At 40.5% G+C, this 21,701-nt stretch overlaps 1 protein-coding gene across 1 annotated transcript in view; it reads left to right on the forward strand.

Moving 5' to 3' along the window:
* The window catches only part of LOC136864362 (myosin-4), a 635,412-nt gene that overhangs the window by 272,045 nt on the left and 341,666 nt on the right, over nucleotides 1–21,701 (forward strand). Inside the window, exons 3-4 of the mRNA XM_067141261.2 lie at nucleotides 2,061–2,305; nucleotides 11,115–12,697. Coding sequence (XP_066997362.2) covers nucleotides 11,536–12,697 — 1,162 coding nt within the window. The 5' untranslated portion in view covers nucleotides 2,061–2,305; nucleotides 11,115–11,535. The remainder of the gene's footprint in view (nucleotides 1–2,060; nucleotides 2,306–11,114; nucleotides 12,698–21,701) is intronic.

Genomic DNA, 21,701 nt, shown 5'->3' on the forward strand with positions numbered 1-21,701 from the left:
CAATCGAAGCCGGTTTGTACACAGTATCATCCATCGATTTTATCTAACTTAGCATGTATTTCCTCATTTCGAGTTCCCTCCTGTCATTATTCTCACCTGTCTGTGCCAGTAATCGTTCTCGCTACCTTCAAGTCCCTTACTTCCAACTTATAAAGAAGATATCCTGAGTCAACCCAGCCTTCACTCTGGTACAGTAAAACCAGACCGAGGTAAGCGTAGTTCTGTCCGGGTGCTCACTTCTTTCCTACAGAATAATGCTGATCACAACTGCGACCTCACTACTTTAACTTTGCTCATTGCTGCCATCCTGCGAGAATACACATCCTAAAAACTTTATATGATCCACCTTTCCCAGTTGCATTTTCCCTACCAGACATTCAGTTTTCTTAGGTTCATTCCCTATAGACATTTTAGTCTTGGAAATGCTAATTGTCATATCATACTCGCTCCAACACATTTCATAACAGACTGGGGACCTTTCAACACAGTCTGCCATTAAGACCAAGTCGTCAGCCTAAGCCAAACTGCTAATTATACACTGACTGACAGAGCAAATGCAACACCAAGAAGGAGTGGTTCGAAAGGGATGAAAGTTGGGGAAAAAACAGAGACGGCACGGACGAATAATTGATGTTTATTTCAAACCGATATGCAGGTTACACAATGCGCACGGCATCGACTCAGTAGGATGTAGGACCACCGCGAGCGGCGATGCACGCAGAAACACGTCGAGGTACAGAGTCAATAAGAGTGCGGATGGTGTCCTGAGGGATGGTTCTCCATTCTCTGTCAACCATTTGCCACAGTTGGTCGTCCGTACGAGGCTGGGGCAGAGTTTGCAAACGGCGTCCAATGAGATCCCACACGTGTTCGATTGGTGAGAGATCCGGAGAGTACGCTGGCCACGGAAGCATCTGTACACCTCGTAGAGCCTGTTGGGAGATGGGAGCAGTGTGTGGGCGGGCATTATCCTGCTGAAACAGACCATTGGGCAGCCCCTGAAGGTACGGGAGTGCCACCGGCCGCAGCACATGCTGCACGTAGCGGTGGGCATTTAACGTGCCTTGAATACGCACTAGAGGTTACGTGGAATCATACGCAATAGCGCCCCAAACCATGATGCCGCATTGTCTAGCGGTAGGGCGCTCCACAGTTACTGCCGGATTTGACCTTTCTCCACGCCGACGCCACACTCGTCTGCGGTGACTATCACTGACAGAACAGAAGCGTGACTCATCGGAGAGCACGACGTTCCGCCATTCCCTCATCCAAGTCGCTCTAGCCCGGCACCATGCCAGGCGTGCACGTCTATGCTGTGGAGTCAATGGTAGTCTTCTGAGCGGACGCCGGGAGTGCAGGCCTCCTTCAACCAATCGACGGGAAATTGTTCTGGTCGATATTGGAACAGCCAGGGTGTCTTGCACATGCTGAAGAATGGCGGTTGACGTGGCGTGCGGGGCTGCCACCGCTTGGCGGCGGATGCGCCGATCCTCGCGTGCTGACGTCACTCGGGCTGCGCCTGGACCCCTCGCACGTGCCACATGTCCCTGCGCCTACCATCTTCGCCACAGGCGCTGCACCGTGGACACATCCCTATGGGTATCGGCTGCGATTTGACGAAGCGACCAACCTGCCCTTCTCATCCCGATCACCATACCCCTCGTAAAGTCGTCTGTCTGCTGGAAATGCCTCGGTTGACGGCGGCCTGGCATTCTTAGCTATACACGTGTCCTGTGGCACACGACAACACGTTCTACAATGACTGTCGGCTGAGAAATCACGGTACGAAGTGGGCCATTCGCCAACGCCGTGTCCCATTTATCGTTCGCTACGTGCGCAGCACAGCGGCGCATTTCACATCATGAGCATACCTCAGTGACGTCAGTCTACCCTGCAATTGGCATAAAGTTCTGACCACTCCTTCTTGGTGTTGCATTTGCTCTGTCAGTCAGTGTATTTCCACCCAACGAAATCCGTTCCTGCCATTCTGAACTAAGAATCTGATTGTTCAAGTTTGTCATTGTAAGATTGCTAACAAGAGCTTTGGTGTAATGTTTCAGAAGGACGGCGAAGACGTGTCTTGGCAGCCTGGGAGCGTTCCTCCTGCAGCTGACGTGTGCTGGGATTTTGACCAGCAGGGAGAGCATTCGGATTCAGATTCGGACTTAGACTCAGATTCTGAAGTAGCCAACCCAGTGCAGGGGTTCCCCGAGTCTGAATGCAGTAGCAGTTGTAGCAGTATTGGCGGAGAAGACCCATACAGCAGCGTGGCTTCACCCACCAGTACTCCCATCTATGAAAACCAGTAAGTGAACAATAGTTTTATAGTATGAAGCTGTTATTATTATTATTATTATTATTATTATTATTATTATTATTATTATTATTATTATTATTATTATTATTTAGATTTATGCCTTCACCGCTCGTATTATTAGACATGATAATCTTTTGTTTTTTTCGTTTCAATTAAATGAATGGACTGTAGGAATTATTCACGATAGAACAATCGTAGTCGTGGTCGGAGGTGTATCTCTTCTGAGGACGCAGAGCAAAGTCTTCTCGAAATGTAAAGGTTCCTACAGTTTGTTTATTTGACACGGTGATTTTTTTCAATTTGCTTTACGTTGTACCGATACAGATAGGTCTTATGGCGACGATGGGATAGGAGTGGGATGGAAGCGGTTGTGATCTTAATTAAGGTACAGCTTGGTGTGGAAAGAGGAAACCACGGAAAGCCATTTTAAGGGCTGTCGACAGTGGTGTTCGAACCCACTATCTGCCGAATGGAAGATCACAGCTGCTTGATCATAACCGCACGGCTAACTCGCTCGCTGACATGTAAAAATTGAGAAAATATATAATTTGACTTATTTTTTATAAATAGGTAGTATCTCTTGCTAACTGCATCACATTTACACAGAACTGTTAGTAAAATAAAATGCATGAAGCATAATAAAATAGTACACTTTTTTAATTTGTACAGGCTAAAGCGAAACATATTTATATTAATGTAATAAAAAGATATACAAAATTGACTTCAGTTGAGTTCATGAATCAACGAAACTATTTAAAGAAATCATAGAGCATAACTCCTATCACTTACAATTAAACTGTATTTACGGAAATATCTTTGAGCATACACAATCTTGGTGAGACCCAAATACATTGGGGAGCTGTTTGAGAAAACTCTGGGTTTTTGAGGTTAACAGCCAACGGCATTCGTAGGCAGGGTAATGCAGCATGAACTACTCGGTTTAAGTTTCCAGAAGAAAAATAAGGAATGCAAGTGAATTTTTATTTGAAAAATTAATCAGTTTCGCCTTCATATCACATTTTAGTATACATTTCGTATTTTATCTCGTTTCAAAACAACATGAAAAGCGGTTTACAGGTCGTGAAAAATGAAAAATAATAAGTAGCGACATAAACCTTTATAAGCATCTTGCGCAGTATTGCTATTACGAAAAGTCACCAGCCCTGCCCATACCGTCATGACAAACACCCGTACACTGCTGCAAACACAGAAAAATATTAACAACGATAACACACCGTTCTTAAATATAGGACTACGTAAGTTCTCCAGTAGGGAAGCTCCGGATTTATAAATAATGATAATTATTATTATAATAATCGCATTGTATCGTATATTAAAATCGTATGGCCCCAGCTACCGTATGCAATCGTGTTTAAGTTGACGCCATTAAGGCTAATTGTGAGTCAATTTAAACGTTCCTTCTTTACTGGACCACCAGATGGTAGAGTGAACCGGATCTATCTTTTTTTTTTTTGCTAGGGGCTTTACGTCGCACCGACACAGATAGGTCTTATGGCGACGATGGGATAGGAAAGGCCTAGGATTTGGAAGGAAGCGGCCGTGGCCTTAATTAAGGTACAGCCCCAGCATTTGCCTGGTGTGAAAATGGGAAACCACGGAAAACCATTTTCAGGGCTGCCGATAGTGGGATTCGAACCTACTATCTCCCGGATGCAAGCTCACAGCCGCGCGCCTCTACGCGCACGGCCAACTCGCCCGGTCCGGATCTATCTTGGGCGATCTCTGGCTGAATTTTAAATTTCTTTGGATGAAAATGGCTTATTTTCTAATTAATTGTGCCGGATAAATATCGAATATGTTATCAGGGATCTCTTACACGCCGACATCGTACGACGTGGAGTACCGAATGGACTCCTTCCCGTCCTTCAAGGATCCAACTGCCTCTGACGGATTTGAACTCGCGTTCTTGGGATCCAGAGGCCAGCACTCTACCACTTATCCACAAAGGGAGCTAATGAGGCTATTAGATGCCTAGAAAAAATAAATTTGTTGCATACCATCTCTCTTGGAAGAATACGAGCAGTACATTGGGTGGCCTACACTCAAGTTTCGCAGGCGCCCGCTGTGTTGATTAGATAAAACATGTATTTATGTCTACATCTTAGTCCCATGTCCTGATATGGGGTCGGGGATGAGGTGAAATGAATTTATGGGGCATGATTTAACAGCCGGGTGCCCTTCCTGACGCAACTACAGTTGAGGACCCAATGAAGATGAAGTGAATAATGGTGAATGAAATAGGATAAGGAAAAGGAAGGATCCGGCTGTGGCCTATGAGTAGGAACTGTCCCAGCATATGCCTGGAAGTGGAAATGGAAAACCACCGAAAACCATTCCCAGGACAGCCGACAGTGGATTTCGACCCCACTCGTCTCCCGAATGCACATCTTTGCTCTATAGTCGTAGGGCATTAACACGCGCGGCCACTCCGATCGGTAGGGAAAAACGTGAATGTTTGGAGTAAATGCATTGCTTTCACAGTTTGTTTACAGAAAATAGTTTCAAAGAAAGAACCTCTCTGCTCTGATAACTCATGAAGCTGCCTCATGTCCACAGTAACTTGGGGTGAAGGACAATTTCCCTTTCTGGTATAATGCTTTTTGACAGATACTGTAGGCATTCTTTCAGATAGCGGGATGGATTTTTCAAAAAGCGATCGTTGTTTCAGTTTATTTTGGGGTAAATCTTAGTCTAGGCCTACAAAGCAGTCAAAAAAAGAAAAAAAAAAGGTTGGAACTTTTACATAATTGTTCCTATTTTCCTTTAACGTTTAAGACGTAGGATCGGAGAGGACTCCTGGATTAGGAAACAACTATAATGTTGCACCAGTTGCCGAATGAATTGAAAATATTCTAGCAAAACCTATATTGAGGGTCAACCATTCTTGTTTAACATCCGCATCTCCGAACAACTCAGTTCTAAATCCAATTGCTCTCGTAACTGGAGTTAGGTCAGGGGAGAGTTCTTTGATATCGGGCAACATTGGGTATATTTCAATTATTCATTTGTGGGAGACAGCACTCTATAAGAATTGTCCGTGCACTGAGTGGAGAAGTAGGGGATTAGCCAATGCTGACAATAGGTAAGTTTTGAGCAGTTGTGGCCACATGTCATTTCACTTATGCGATGACGTAGGAGGATGACGGAGCCGCGATTCGTGAGGAAGAGAGAAACAGCTTACGTGTAAAAACTTAATTAGCAAGGTTTCTTGGAGACGTGAAGTTAAATGTCTGGAAAATACCAAACTGATGACTGTGGTTACTGAAGTATTTTTGTCATAACTCTTGTTATGACTGTGGAGGTGTTGAAATCATCCCTACCGGGCGAGTTGGCCGCGCGGTTAGGGGCGCGCAGCTCTGCGCTTGCATCCGGGAGATAGTGGATTCGAATCCCACTGTCGGCAGCCCTAAAGATGGTTTTCCGTGGTTTCCCATTTTCACTCCGGGCAAATGTACCTTAATTAAGGCCACGGCCGCTTCCTTCTAACTCCTAGCCCTTTCCTATCCCATCGTCTCCATAACACCTATCTGTGTCGGTGCGACTTAAAGCCACTATAAAAAATCATCCCTATTGTAATGTATATGAAGCAGAACGATATTTCAACATACTTTGACTCGGGCCTGTTATATTTTCTCCAAGAATGTTTATCTCTGACTAAGGCGTTGAGAAAACACAGACCCGGATGGGTCCAGAAGTAGGTGGCTTCAAGGTATCCTTAAACTACAGTATTTCCTGTTTCCATTTTTCCAGTAATCCTGACGTAGGCTCGTGTGATCTCATGGTTTTCAACGTGTGAACCAAATTAAAGTTAGTTGATATGTTCACGAGATGAAGAAAATATTTTTCAGTCACAAACTCATTCTTCCCAAGATACAGAGGAAAGGAGTACACTTCTCCGATTAAAACCGATATTTGATATAATATCCGATGCAGAATGGTATGGATGAGTAGAAAATTTGGAAGTTAGGTGATGAATGAAACTGACTGTCGGTTATCAGCAGACTACTTGTTATAGGTGGAGTGCGGGTAATTTGATTTACTGTAATAACTTAGTAATATTCTAAATATTTCCGAAGTCCGGTTAAAATGTTATAAAGAGCTGGATATGGCCCATAGACCAACCACAATGTGTAGGCAGTCAAATAAATCTCTTTCCGAACTTCCTTCTTTTCATGTTCAAATATTATTTCCAGGGTAATAATGACAATTGCTATCACTCTGTCTCTTTGTACAAGGGTCCAGTTAAAATAATAATAATAATAATAGCAGAAAATACCAGAAATTGTCAATATTCGCACGTACAAAAGAAACACATCTTAAGGGCAGCCGATGGGGGGTAGATTATATATCATCTATATATTTTGTCTGTCCGAAAAATTAAACAGCTGCGTTTTTTCTTAAAGACGTTTAGCTCTTACAGTGCATTTAATGTCGTGATCATCAGATGGAAATACTACTAGACACTTTACGCCGTACTAACACATATATGTCTTATGGTGACAATGGGATAAGAAAGTGCTAGCAGTGCGAAGGAAGCGGTCATGGCCTTAATTAACGTACAGCCCCAGCATTTACCTGGTGTTAAAATGGGAAACACCGGGCGAGTTGGCCGTGCGCGTAGAGGCGCGCGGCTGTGAGCTTGCATCCGGGAGATAGTAGGTTCGAATCCCACTATCGGCAGCCCTGAAGATGGTTTTCCGTGGTTTCCCATTTTCACACCAGGCAAATGCTGGGGTTGTACCTTAATTAAGGCCACGGCCGCTTCCTTCCAACTCCTAGGCCTTTCCTATCCCATCGTCGCCATAAGACCTATCTGTGTCGGTGCGACGTAAAGCCCCTAGCAAAAAAAAAATGGGAAACCACGGAAAACCATCTTCAGGGCTGCGGACATTGAGTTGGAGGACGTCACGACCTAACTGCAGTGATCATAAATACTAGATGAATACCGTAAGATAAGTAGATACGTATCATATAGACTATTCTTGTTGGAATCTGATTTGATTGGGTGTGAAATTAATGAAGGGTGAATTTATCGCGAAGATTATGTTTATCTGCCAATGTCTATATAGGGTAAGGTTATTTATTCTTGTTTTGTGATGTCACGATTGTTTTAGGCGACAATAATAATTGATGCATAAAATGCACAAACACTGTACTGAATGCACATGCTAAATGATTGTCCTATCAATAACGGGTACAACAGCTAATAATAATAATAATAATAATAATAATAATAATAATAATAATTGTCGTCCTCTTGTTTGTTGAGTTGTTGAGGGAGGATAACAGGATATTCAGTTATAGTCCAGTTATCACCTTCAGTAAATAAATTTCACTTGGAATCGATAGTCATCTGATGAAGTCCCCTCTGAGCTCATAGTGACGGGAAGCCTCGCTAGCTAAATTGAAACACTTAGGAAGTCTTACATCTGTGCATTCATTACAGTTGTACGAGTTCTCTATAAGTTTAAAATTACGAAACTGGAACAATTACGATATAGGCTACTGAAACGTCCTGGCCTACGTATATTTTCTTATTCTTCTTCTTCTATTATTATTATTATTCCTTCATTGCATACTACTCCTTCCTTCGAGGTGAGATGAGGAAAGATTGAAGCTACTTCCTGGATTATTTACTTATCCTTATAATAATTACTTACATAGTTACCGGTAGCAATAAGGACATGTTCGTCATTCACGCTTCATCCCGTTTTGGGGAAGGATTACGTTTGCAATGTAAGTGTAAGAATTGTTCGCACCAGAGAAACGTGAAACAATATATTGATTGTTTGGAGCTCTATTGAGAGTATACAAGCACTTTACGCCTTGTCATTCATAAAATTACCAGTGTTTCTTCCCGATGTGGCAGCGGGCCAATCAGCTGGATTGTCACAACTTCCCAAGACGATGGCGGTTCTCCTGCAATCTGATATCTTGTGGTTGTGATGCGGGTGATTCTACATCCTTCGCTATATAGTTTTGTAATATATTTTTACAAATACACTGACCAGCAAAATTAATGGATTACTTAAATTTTCAGAGGAGAAAGCATGTTAAATAATGAAATATTTTTTAAAAATATTATTGACATTGATTTTCATGAAAAAGTATCTAAGGGTAGCAATATCATACATATAACACTACTTAGAATGCCGACGAATGATGTAGAGGATTCGTGTGTATGGTAATAACCTGAAATGACAAATACTGTAGTGTTCGAAAACATTATTTGTCTGAGTGCGTCCCAAGGAGATATTCTAATCTAGAAGATCAGTGAATGTGGTCAATTTCTGTATCGTACGATCCACGACCGTAGCGTCGGCAGTATGAAACTTAATTTTAAAAAGGCCTGTGTTTCTTTTACGACATGTGCAGATAATTACTCAAAAGCCTACCCCACGAGTTTCATGAAAAAATAGGAATGTAACTGTTAATACCAAAGTTATAACAGTCGATTATGCTGATTAAATACACTGGCCGGCAAAATTAATGGATCACTTTGTAACTGTTCCCCCTCTTCAAAACACTTGAGGAGATGAAAGTTATTATCTTGGGACACATGAATATTAAATAAACTATTTGTGGCTTGCCCGCAAATTGCCACGCAAATAGAAACAATAAACATTCCATGGTTCCCCATTTCTCTATGTAATGTTTGGGCGCCATGGTTACAGTTTTAAATAAAACTGTAAACCAAAATTTATATTTAATAGCATATAGACTTATACTTAAACCACAGGGGTAGGATTTTAAATAATTAACCATTAAGTATCGCTTAAGAAAGAAAATTAACGCAATATAAAATAAAAATGAATTTATTATACAAAACAAAGAGATGAATCGGAAAAGTTTCCTTAAAGCGTGGAGGAATTTATAATTTAATTTACTGAATTTACTATTGCTTGCTTTATCTAATTGAAGCTCACCAATTGCAGCTTCCGTTGAAGTCATCTGGTTTCCGTGGTTACTCGTTCTCTTCTTCTCGATGTAGACTTTGCTCCATGGACATCCTTCCTTCCTTCTTTGATGTCGTATGGGCTATCTGGACTAGCACTCCCTATTCGCCTAGTATTTAAATTAGACATTAGCCCTATACTTGTAAAAACTGATCAGCGTTGATCGTATGAGGAGAAAATTCAGAGATATGAATTTTTCCATATAAGTAGAAATCTCAATCCAACTGAGCTATACTATTTATACGGTACAGACTTGTATCAAAATTCCGTAGACTTGAACTAAACATAGTTCTTCGTCCATAATATTTACTGAAAATAACATAAGCCGTAAGCTTGTTTCGTGTCACGCAGATCCGATAACATTACCGCACCTAAGTACTGTATCGAAGCGATAATACATTGTACAAAATTACTCTGTCGCGGAGCGACCACACACTGTTTCAAATATCAAATCACGTCGTTCAAAGTAGATGTTCACAGTAGAAGTACTAGTGATGGAGTCTCCGTAGTTAGGTTGTAAGGTTGTCAGGTTGTAAGGTTGGAAGCCCCCGTTCTCGTGTTGAGAATCAGTATGTATCCGGGCTCACCCCCACTCTTGGTAACAGTTCAATCTCAAAACTCATATACAACGAAGTATCTGATTCGATAGATCGAAGCATCAACTCCCCTTCTCTTCTTCCTCGACAAGTCCAGAAGGCGTAGCGATGATATAGCTGACCAGCTACAAGCCTCACGCACGGGTCGCTGTTTACTAGCCTTGGTCATAAAATAAACCCATGACTCACGCAAAATCCCAAGCTTCAAGAATAACCCTCCGTATGCACAAATATGAGATGAAATGAAAACAACTATGTCTCAACATATTGACCGTATTTACAACATAATGAATTCTTATCCTACATAATATAATAATTTAAATAATAAAACGATGTTATCATATATACAATATGATTCCAAAAAGCCTTGATTACAAATGATTGACGTTGAATAAATATGTTATTACAAATAATTGCCGATGGCGGATAAACTTGATATCATATGATATCGCGTAAAATGATATTCTATTAAATTAGTATGGCTGGAGAAGCCTGGACGGTTACAACTTGAAATTTTACAGGAAAAAGCATGTTATTATTATTATTATTATTATTATTATTATTATTATTATTATTATTATTATTATTATTATTATTATTATTATTATTGTTTCACTGCATACGACTCCTCCCTTCGATAGCCATCTGATGAAGTCCCCTCTGAGCTCATAGTGAGGGGAAGCCTCACTAGCTTTAGTTCTTGACCTTAGCGCTAACTACTGCAAGAGGTCAGTGTTCATTCGTCCGTTACTCTGTCATATCGTAATTTTGAGTAGCAATCAGTGGCGGACAGCAAAATGATACTATTTTTAACATCTGCATCATGTTGAAATTGGTATAGATGTACCCCAAACAATTTTAGTGCTCATTAAGGTTATTTGTAGTTAAAATGTTGGTTATATTTTCTTCTGCTTATTTGTGTGAGCAACTGTTTTCACATATGCACTATGCCAAATCTAAAAACTTGAAAAATACTGAAAATAGCTTCAACTGAAATAAACCCAGATTTCAGTATAATAATTGTAAGTGTAAGTAACATGTTGTATTTTTTCTACTGTAGTTCAAGGTACATATAGGCCCATTCAGTATTTTTCTAAAAATCAGCAACCCCCACTGCACTAATTGTCCGTTTGTGCCTCCTACCAGCTTGTTTCTGATTACATAGTGTCTACTGGCTTAGCTAGTTGCTTACTCCTACTGATGGGCATGTTCTCTTGGTTACAGGCCTCGGGATGAGGAAGCCCCTGTCTACGAGAACGCCGACGTACAAGAGCCTGTCTATCATAACTGGTCCTCACCTGTGAGCGATTGTGACGATCATATCTACGAACACGTTAATCCTGCGGCTCCTGTAAACGTGTTCCTGGCCCTGCTACAAGGACGAGCGGACGCTATCAGCCCTGACCCTAACATCTATGAGGTTCCTCCAGGAGCGATCTTCCATCACAGTAATACCGAGTACATCGAGAATTTGACTACAAGCCTTACACCTCCAGAGGGATTCCAAGATTACGAAAATCTCAGCTGGAGCAAACAACAAAAAATAGACGTATCTGAAGAGGAAATCTTAACATTACCGGTAGAGGCTATATATTCTACCGTTGTAAAACCTAAGAGACGTAAGTCAAGACCTACAATTACAGCAATGCTTCACAAAGAACCTGAGGTAACAGCTCCTGTTACTACGACCAACCAACCGAACACCGCTCCTGCAGAAATTCACACTATGGATGAAGGGGTAGACAAGCCTGACAGCACAGTATATGAAAATACTAACTGCTACAGTAATGTTGCCAAATGCAACGGCAACGTTGTCGTTTCAAACGAAACTGTCGCAACTCAATTAAAAGGAGAGCCTCAGACTGAAGTAACATATAGCAACGAATTAGACTGTTGTAATGAATACGAAAATGTCGTGGTTTCCGGCAATGGTACATGTATTGACATTGCAGCTCCTAAAAACGAAGACAAGAATGAAAATTTGTTGTCCCCAGAAGATTCAAAACAGGAATGTTTGAGTATCAAAAAAGAGTCGTCGGTCTCTGAAGATGTGCAACACGAGGAAGAGGAGGATGTCACAGAACTGGCTCCTGTGATAGAAATATCTGATGATGGCACTTGGGAGACGAAGGCTTTACCTGAGGCTGAGGTAGAGCAAGTGAAACAGCAAGTCAAAGACCAGCCGGAAGACACAACCGAGTTCTTAGCTAGCAGCGATCAAACTCCGGAATCTGTTAAAATTAAACACGTAGCTCTTGCATATGGTTCCCAGTATTATGTGAACTGCCCGGTGGCCAGCGTAAAGCCCATGCAGTCCCTTGAACAAGAGCAACCCTCGTCGCCGAGTAAATTGAAAAAAACGATGGATGGCGACAATGTGGATGAAGACAGTGATACTCGCCCCAACATCGGTGCCCAGATCATGAAACAGTATGATCAGGAACGCCAGAAAGCTAAAGAAAGCCGTAACTTGCCTGATGTGAGCTTATTAGACGTAGATGCATCCTTAGAAGACATACAACGAGAACGACGGCGTATCATTGAAAGCCAAGCCGTACGCGCCAAGAGGATTGACTCTTGGATTAAAAATGGCAAACCCGTAGAGGAAATGTATGAAGATGCTTTAAATATGATGAGTAACCCATCGACGACTGAATGCTGGATTACCAGTGCTGATTTAATAACCGAGGTTTCCCTTGATGAAAAGACTGAAAATACTAGTGAGTTGAAGACTGCAACAGAGCTTGAGGTGTGTGACGCCGACGAGGACCCAACATTTGATAAGAAGATCAGTGATCCAGCTACTGGTGAGTGAATTCTCCATTTTCTTAATATTAATATTCATATCACTGATTCGTCGCCAGTTTTATAGATGATGTGAAATTTAATATAAAAATGATGTTGAAAGAAAAGCAACAGAATAAAACAATACATTCATTTAGGGTATATTCCTATTAAGATTTACAAGAGATTAATCATTTCTTCAAAATAATCTATTTATTGGGAATCATGGGTATGTTTTTCCTTGCACAATGGCTTAACGTGGGTACAAATGGAAGAGTCTTAACTGAAAGCAGTCCCCAGTTCTTGTTTACTTATGTACGGACAATGAGGCGACAGGCGCCGATTACCCAGATCTCGTACTCTGCTCAGCAACATTCTCAATTTTATTTTCTGTCATGTTACTAAAAATGAAACTGTGTTAATTGGCTGAAAAATACAACATTGGTGAGCCCACTACAAAACATTTAGGGACCGTGAATGACACTAGATCATATATGAGTTGGAAGAATGCGCGTTCCGAAACTTACACGACATATCACACTAGATTGCAAATGTATATTTTGTGTTAAGTTCTCCAAAAATAAACAGTTATTTTCCAACATATCATGGAGCAAACGAACATTGGTTCTGCGACTGATAAAAGCGAATTAATTTAGTTCAAATCTAGTACAATTTTCAGTTGAACTCACTGGAAGGGAAATTTGTCAAGGAAGCACTTTGACTGAGCTCACTACATAGGCAGTACAGGGGCATTCTCAGAGAGAATGAAGCTATATTGAACTTCACGATGAGCTTCTAGATGGGAGATATAGTAAAGACACTCAGTGATGTGGAGTTCACATCAGAATTTATGGCTGAGTTCTCTAAGTGGTATATGTAGCAAACACTATCAACGAGGTGTGGACATGGTTCTTACAACTTCGATGAAGTGTAAATTTCATCTTAGGATCCATAACACCAGTATGCACAACGTCCGGTACATACCTAGGTAAATATAAACAAATAAAAATGTGGAGGCTGCATTACGATGCAAAGTTCGGAGTATACAATAGCTTACCATGAGAAAATGAAAAACGGTGCACAGTACTGTTCACTAAACACACTCATATAATTTACATAACAGTTATACATAACGAATCCCATGTTAATAACTGATCACTCGTCCAAGGTATGTTTTCAGTGACGGTGAAGAGGACTAAGAATGGGAAGCCACAGCTATCGGGTCACCGATTTCGTTCAGACGTTTGGAGATTGATCTACGTTCGAGAGATTGTACCCTTGTCCCCTATTTAACGAAAATATGGCCCTTTAAATTTTCCAACCTGCGTACTTGTTGGTCATTTGCATGGAAATATATGTGGAAATGCTGGTCTAGTGGTCAGCGTCCCCGACTTTCTCCCGAGCGTCTCGAGATTGTGGCATCATTTTTTTTACTTATTATTTTCTTCTTCCTTTTCCTGTGATATTTTATCTGTTTTTGTCTTTGTCGATACGGACTTATTGTGAGGAAATGCGCAGATTAAATACAAGCCATATCATAACTAACACGTTTACAATCATCCTGGGTTGTCATTCTTTGCCCCTACTTTCACGTATGTATGTTGGCAACAATGAAAAGCACACACAACTGAAAGAAAAAATAATTCCACGACGCAGATTTGGGACTGGGGACCACTAGCTTAGTAGGCTCGTGCGGAACGCGGAGGCTATATGCATTGACTGTTTGCACGTGTCAGCTACTGACAAACTGCAGACAGAGTGACGAATGAACGAATTTATTGACAGAAGAACAGATAAAAGATAAGGTACAAGAAAAATCAAGCAAAAAGTGAGACTAGCGCGCCTCGAATCCGAATCGTTCACATGGAAGTCAGGGACGTTTACCACTACAGACATTCACACGCAAACTACTAAAAAGTACGAAGCTCGAAACTTTAAAGGATAAATTTCTCGTTTAATAAAGACCAATGACGCAAAACCTCGGACGCTTAAATGTTTATTTTTGACGTAGATCAACCACCCACGAGACTGGTGACATCACGGCTGTGACAAACTGTAAGTGCAATTCAGAAGTAACTCCAAAGGAACACAACAAAATATTTCAGATATTTCCAACTCTACAGCACATTTTGGAGAACTCATAGCAAATGTATGTGTTATATTCTACAAAACAGATTGGGATTAAAGTGAAAGATGCTCTGTTCAAGATTTCTTTGCTTCCAAAATGTTCAATTTATCTTTACTCATGCTTCTCGTGGTATCTGCAATCAGTACTAAAATCAATCATCCAGCTGAGAGTACATGCTGCTTATCGCTGTAAAACGACTTCTGGAAAAGATGATCGCAACAAGCTGTGCCCGAAGCATACTCTCAAGGATAATCAACAACCCAAGTTGGAACGAAGTAGCGGAAATTCACCTAAATTCAACCATTTTTCATTATTGTTTTATTTTTATTTTTAATGATGATTACAGAGTTACTTCGAAAGCAGAAATATAATCTCTGTTAGGTTGGGAGAAATATCCAATAAAGTAAAGTTTGGAGGTAGCCACCAGCAGATCTAAAGGAACAGTTTTATAGAAGTCTGCAATCGGTACAAATTAGGAAGCTGGTAGGGTCCTGACTTGGAGCATAAATAGTCTACTGTTTCTTAGAGAATACGGTGCTATGAGTGCTTACTATGAGTTGTATGCCCACCAAGCCACAGCAATATTTGACGTTCTTCTGTACGACCCCGCGGTGTAGGGGTAGCGTGCCGGCCTCTTACCCGGAGGCCCCGGGTTCGATTCCCGGCCAGGTCAGGGGTTTTACCTGGATCTGAGGACTGGTTCGAGATCCACTCAGCCTACGTGATTACAATTGAGGAGCTATCTGACGGGATAGGATAGGGGCCCCGGTATAGAAATCCGAGAATAACGGCTGAGAGGATACGTTGTGCTGACCCCATGACACCTCTTAATCTGCAGGCTTTGGGGCTGAGCAATGGTCGCTTGGTCGGCCATGGCCCTTCGGGGCGGTTGCGCTGTGAGGTTTGGTTTGGATACTGGAAATGAAGTATTGTAGCCATTTTTCGAATGTATTCATCCATTATTGGATATTTTAACTACCGTACGCGGCTGGGCGGAGCAGTGACAAGGTTCATTACTCACACTCTGCCTCTTGATGACGATCATTGGTGAAATGTACCGACAAAAGGCTCTGACACTGTATACCCGTGTTGTGTGCTCTCCACTTTTTCCGCTGGAGATCACAGTAACTTGTCTCTTAACCCTTCAGCGCAACAATTTTAGCGTTATTTTCTGTACCATAGAGAACTCACTTTCATCTGTGCATGATGTTCTGATGGGATCTAAGTTGTGTCTTTCGCCTAGCCTTTCCAGAAGATCGAAATCATACACTAGTTCCCTACTGAACCATTTTTTCTGGAGCCAAGGAAGTAACTTTAGGCCGGCTACTTGACAAATTAGGGTGTATTCCCAAGAATTAGTACCATTTTCTGCCTGGCAGACCTGGGTCATGATCGATTTTTTTTTTGCTAGGGGCTTTTCGTCGCACCGGCACAGATAGTTCTTATGGCGACGATGGGATAGGAAAGGCCTAGGAGTTGGAAGGAAGCGGCCGTGGTTAATTAAGGTACATCCCCAGCATTTTCCTGGTGTGAAAATGGGAAACCACGGAAAACCATCTTCAGGGCTGCCGACAGTGGAATTCGAACCCACTATCTCCCGGATGCAGGCTCACAGCCACGCGCCTCTATCCGCACGGCCAACTTGAAATTATGTGACGACTTGTTTCTCTCTGCGAAGTTAACTGAAGGACCGGTAAAATTTAGAAAACTTCACCATTTTATCTTTGTCACATCCTTTAAGCTAAAACAGCCCTTAATTACGCCGGTAGTTAAGTGAGATTTAAGACATATTAATGTTGTTTCAAGTCGGATATAGCAAGATAATTTTCCACTTACTTTCGGACATTTTAACCCTCGGTACGTGATAAGCTGATGAGAAAGTTACACTAAAGCGATGAAAAGCAAACTTTCCTCCGTCAGTTCGTGACAAGTGATACCATAAAATTGACCGCTCATGAAATGGCTTCCGTGGAGTTATAGGCAGCGGGATAAATTACGCGACTTTCCCTACAAAAATGTCCCGTAACCAAGGGCCTTTCAAGACAAAAGAAGGGAAAGAAATCGCTGTAGTCACTTCTAATATCTGAATGGATTGCTGGAAGTTTCAGTCCAAGGTCAGGCGCAATGTTAGGTCTGTTTCTATTTATTCATCAAATACACAAAGGATGTCAACCCACGTTGACACAAATATATTGTTGTAAAGGAGAGAAAAACTGCACTGTTTTCTCGGCTACTGCTGGGTATTCTTGCTGCCTTTGGATCTAGGTCTGACCTCAGCAATGAAAACCGATATACAGTACGAGGAGAAGAGCTCGGAGTAAGGAAGAAGGGCAGAGAAAAAATATTTATCACTACATGTGGTTCAATGATGGATATTACTAAATCAGGAAATATTCGGCTCCCATTATTTCCTTACAGCTTATTTTTACATATATATTATCTTTAACATTTTCAGCACAAGTTAGTTGCAGATTCGGTGCACATTTTTTGCATGAATTTTCTAGCGTACCACCTATCAATCTTTCACGTACCACAGATTGCAAATCCCTGCTCTGACTGTTTATCAGAGTATTGCACCGATTGTCTCAATCACTAGTCTTTGCATAAATCTCCTGAGACAAATTAATCCTTAAGTGCGCAATTTATTATTTCTTTCAAATGTGTTCATCCCAAAGGTAATACATAATAATAAGAAAAATACTTTTAAAAGTACTTGTCAATTTAAAGTCAAAACATGAGTTTTGAATATTTTACATAGACCTAAATACAAAACTGAGCAATTAGCTACATAGATTACTACCATATTTCAGTCTTAGGGGATATCCACACTCATGAATGCTTTGGAATTCCTACTCGTTGGCTGAATGGTCACCGTACTGGCCTTCGGTTCAGAGGGTTTCGGGTTCGATTCCCGGCTGGGTCGGGGATTTTAACCTTCATTGGTTAATTCCATTGGCCCGGAGGCTGGGTGTTTGTGCGGTCCCCAACATCCCTGCAACTCACACACCACACATAACACTATCCTCCACCACAATAACACGCAATTACCTACACGTGGCAGATGCTGCCCACCCTCATCGTAGGTTCTGCCTTACAAGGGCTGCACTCGGCTAGAAATAGCCACTTGAAATCAAAAATATTCAGACAGGTGTTCACGTTACGTTTCTCGCATGTGATGAATGTGTACTCCTTACATTAGGACAACTTGCATGTTGTGCGTTTGTCATCCCACAGTGTCCAATGGTCACTAGAATCATTCCTCACATCAGTTGGCGGGGCTGATGATCATCCAAAATTTGTTCTCCTCTTTTCAATAACGTCCGAATTCGGTCGCCCTCGCTTCGAAATCCGCTTTCCAGGCTGACACAGGGATTGTGCGAGAACAATGCGAATTTTATTTTCGGTTGAAGGTCTTACTTTTTTTAGAATTTGCTTTGCGTCGCACCGACACACACATAGGTCTTATGGCGACGATGAGATAGGAAAAGGCTACGAGCTGGAAGGAGGTGGCCATGGCCTTAATTAAGGTACACGAAAAACCATCTTTAGGGCTGTTGACAGTGGAATTCAAACCCACTCTTTCCCTAATGCAGGTTGACAGCTACGTACTGCACCTGTTGATTTCTGCAACCTTTCCCGATGCCTCTGTCTTATGTTGTTGCGCCACGTTGGGCGACCAAATTTAATGCACCTATTAATATATTAATGTTCCCGCGGTGACTCCCGCTATTGCGCCGCGTTGGAGCATTAACTGAATATACACATGTGTAAATATTGCTCCGGCCAAATAATTTTAAGCATCGGGTCGTAAATCATACCTAGACTCTGAACTGAAATATAATTTATGAACATGAGCTCCAACAACACGGTGCATAATCGCTTCTCAGGGTAAAATTCGCTTCCTTATGTTCCCATATGCTTTAAATAAATCGTGGATTCCGTTGAAGAGTATCGGTCCGTTGAAATAGTCATTCCGAATCCATACGTGAAGGAAATTATCTAATCATCACCTAGTATCTAGCATAAATTAATTTAATAGATCCGTATATTATCATATTACTATATATTACAAGTTACTTAAGGAATAGAAACGCGAAATCAAAATTATATCTAGTTTATTAGCATGCTAATGTATAATAAAATTGAATAATATGCATCCATCGGCAATAAAGAAAGGAACAATCGTGTGAAATTACAAATATCATCCTCAAATGCTTGAGTTCCGAGATAAACATATTTGAAAAATCTTTAAGTTATCATCATATTTGCTTACATTTTTCGTTAAGTTTCAAAAATATACCATATCTTCCATGTTTAAATTGATACAAGGGGAAAAATAGGGACCATAACTTTATTAATTCAAGGAGGAGTGGAATATCTTCCTTTTAATATTGTTTGGGATTTTCTTTGGGGCATCATTTATGTTTCATCTTTCTTTTCGGACTGTTTGACCAAATTTACTTGGATTCATGTTTGGACTCTTGTTTGGATTTTTGTTTGTGACTCTCCACGTTACGAGATAAGCATTACCATATTTAAATTTGGGTTCAAAACACCCATAAAGTTATTAATATTCCTATCATAACCCAAAATGAATAAATTAAAACAGTACATCACCATATGTACAAAATAAATCAAATAATCTTACTACCGAGTGCCATAACTATGATAGTACGTCGGTCTATCCTGCGAAAATCGTGCCATGCATTCTTAATCATGTGCCAATATATTTACATATTCTCAAATATCTCTTCACTATGCCAATATTAAGTCAAAGTAAACCGTACTTCATATTAGCGTTAATGCGCTGACCTTCCAATATGAAAATGTGCGAGACTCCATTCTATTCCTGAATATATATATTACGTAATGTATAACAAACACGTAACTTATCAATATCTTCCGCTGAAAGTTACTACGAGACACATTCTGCTTAACTCGAGACATACATTCAACTTAACATGGCCTAAATCCTTCACTTGCAGTGCTAATCCAAATATAAATGTAATACGTAACACAGGAATTCGCAATTCAACCATCTATCCCATTCTTAAGCAACGAACAGAAACATATCTCCTCACTCAAATTACAACTTGCCACAATAACATTCCTTTTCCTTCATATAAATATATACCTCCATATTTAAAAAATATCTTCATTCAATTCCACTTAAATAACCTCTGTGTTACGGTAGCATTACTTAATAACCTGATTATTCTCCCATACACTGCAACTTCGTAATATTTCAGACATTTCCTTACAATACAATTATCGTACTGGCTATGATTGCTACACATATTGACCTGAAGTTTTAGGTTACGTCTCGTATCTTGTCTGCTTTTTCTACAATCTCTACTGGTTAAACATTTCACGGTCTACACGTATTGATTGGCACTAAACATGCACAAATACTCAATCAGATCTAGTTTCCATTAACCTTAAAATTATCACATTAGCACCACGGTTATATAGCATAAACTGGCACATTTCATCGGCTAATAATTAGCATTTATATTCATATATCCTTTCATTGGCACTACAGCTCTTACTTCTAGCACTCCTGTACATATATAAATATTTTTCATCAATTGATTTCAAATTTATTACGATGCAATTCATAATACTTATCTCGTAACGGGATTTTGCTGCTGGATCTCTCCTGGACTACGGCATCTTGGAGTAGGCAGCCCCTGCGATCCAAAGTTTACGTCATCTGCGGCTCCGGCTCGGGATCTTGGCTTGAGCTATTAAGTCTTGAGCGACCATTTCCATCTGTTTAAGCTGAGTCCATCTTGTCACCAGTTCTCATGCAATCATAAAAGAACAAATATATAGTAGAACTCATAGTGTACTGGTGAATAGTAGGCTACTCAATGCGTAATATTTGTTTTCAGAAACTCGTATTGCTCGAGAATATTCTTTTCTTTTAAATTTAGAGATTTCTCTAAATCGGCCTACTTCTTGCTATTTCTTTCGCTTAAACAGATATTGTCTCCCTCCTGGAAACAATAAATTATGCCTTCCTTAGCAAGGATTTGCCGTTATAATACTACTTTCGGCAATGTATAACTTGGCTGAAGTTTCCTTTCGTTTCTGAGTTTAGGTGTTACAATAACGAATATTTCCTTCAAATCTACGCCTTTTCTGCCGATATTTTTGTAGCTGTAATCTTCACTGCTGTTTATCTATTAATACTTTAGTAATTAACGATGCGTTGATCCTTTTATATCCTTCCATATGTCGTGCTGCTTCTCTTCAATTCGTAACTCTCTCCTCTCAAGGTAGTCAAGAATCGGTTTCTTTCAAAAAATTTTAGCCCATCATTATTTAATTCTTGAGATTCTTTTTCCTTGCGGCCGGCCGATATCGATTGACTAGATCTCTACTCTGTGTACTTGCACCTGAAGCTATTGTGCGCCATATTTGTCCACTGTTTCCATGACATTTACGGCCGCTAATGTAACGTAATGGTACAGTACTTAGATTGATTTACCTTTCTATACAAAATCCAAATTTCATGACTGTCATATTAACTACATGGGCCAACTGTTAAAGAGAATACATAGTAGGTATAGTAGCAGGTAAATACTCCTTTGTACATACGCAATGCAGCGCACTTAACGGTTAAAGGTCAACTTAAAGGCTATTTGGAATATATTGAGCAAACTGATCTGGACACAATCGTGTTTAAAATAGCGAGGTTTATTACAAAGCCATAAATTTCAGTGTTGCCAAGTTAGACTTATTGTTATAACTTGGGCCTTTCAGTCGGACAACTTGCGATTAATTTCCAAATTCATTCTGGCCAACAAAGGAAACAACGCTCTTTAAATATAAATGAATGTTGTTTAAGTGTAATGTCAACTTCTGGTTGAAACTAAAGTATATCTCCATCTACT

This window comes from Anabrus simplex, chromosome 2, assembly GCF_040414725.1.
Source record: "Anabrus simplex isolate iqAnaSimp1 chromosome 2, ASM4041472v1, whole genome shotgun sequence".
NCBI lineage: Eukaryota > Metazoa > Arthropoda > Insecta > Orthoptera > Tettigoniidae > Anabrus > Anabrus simplex.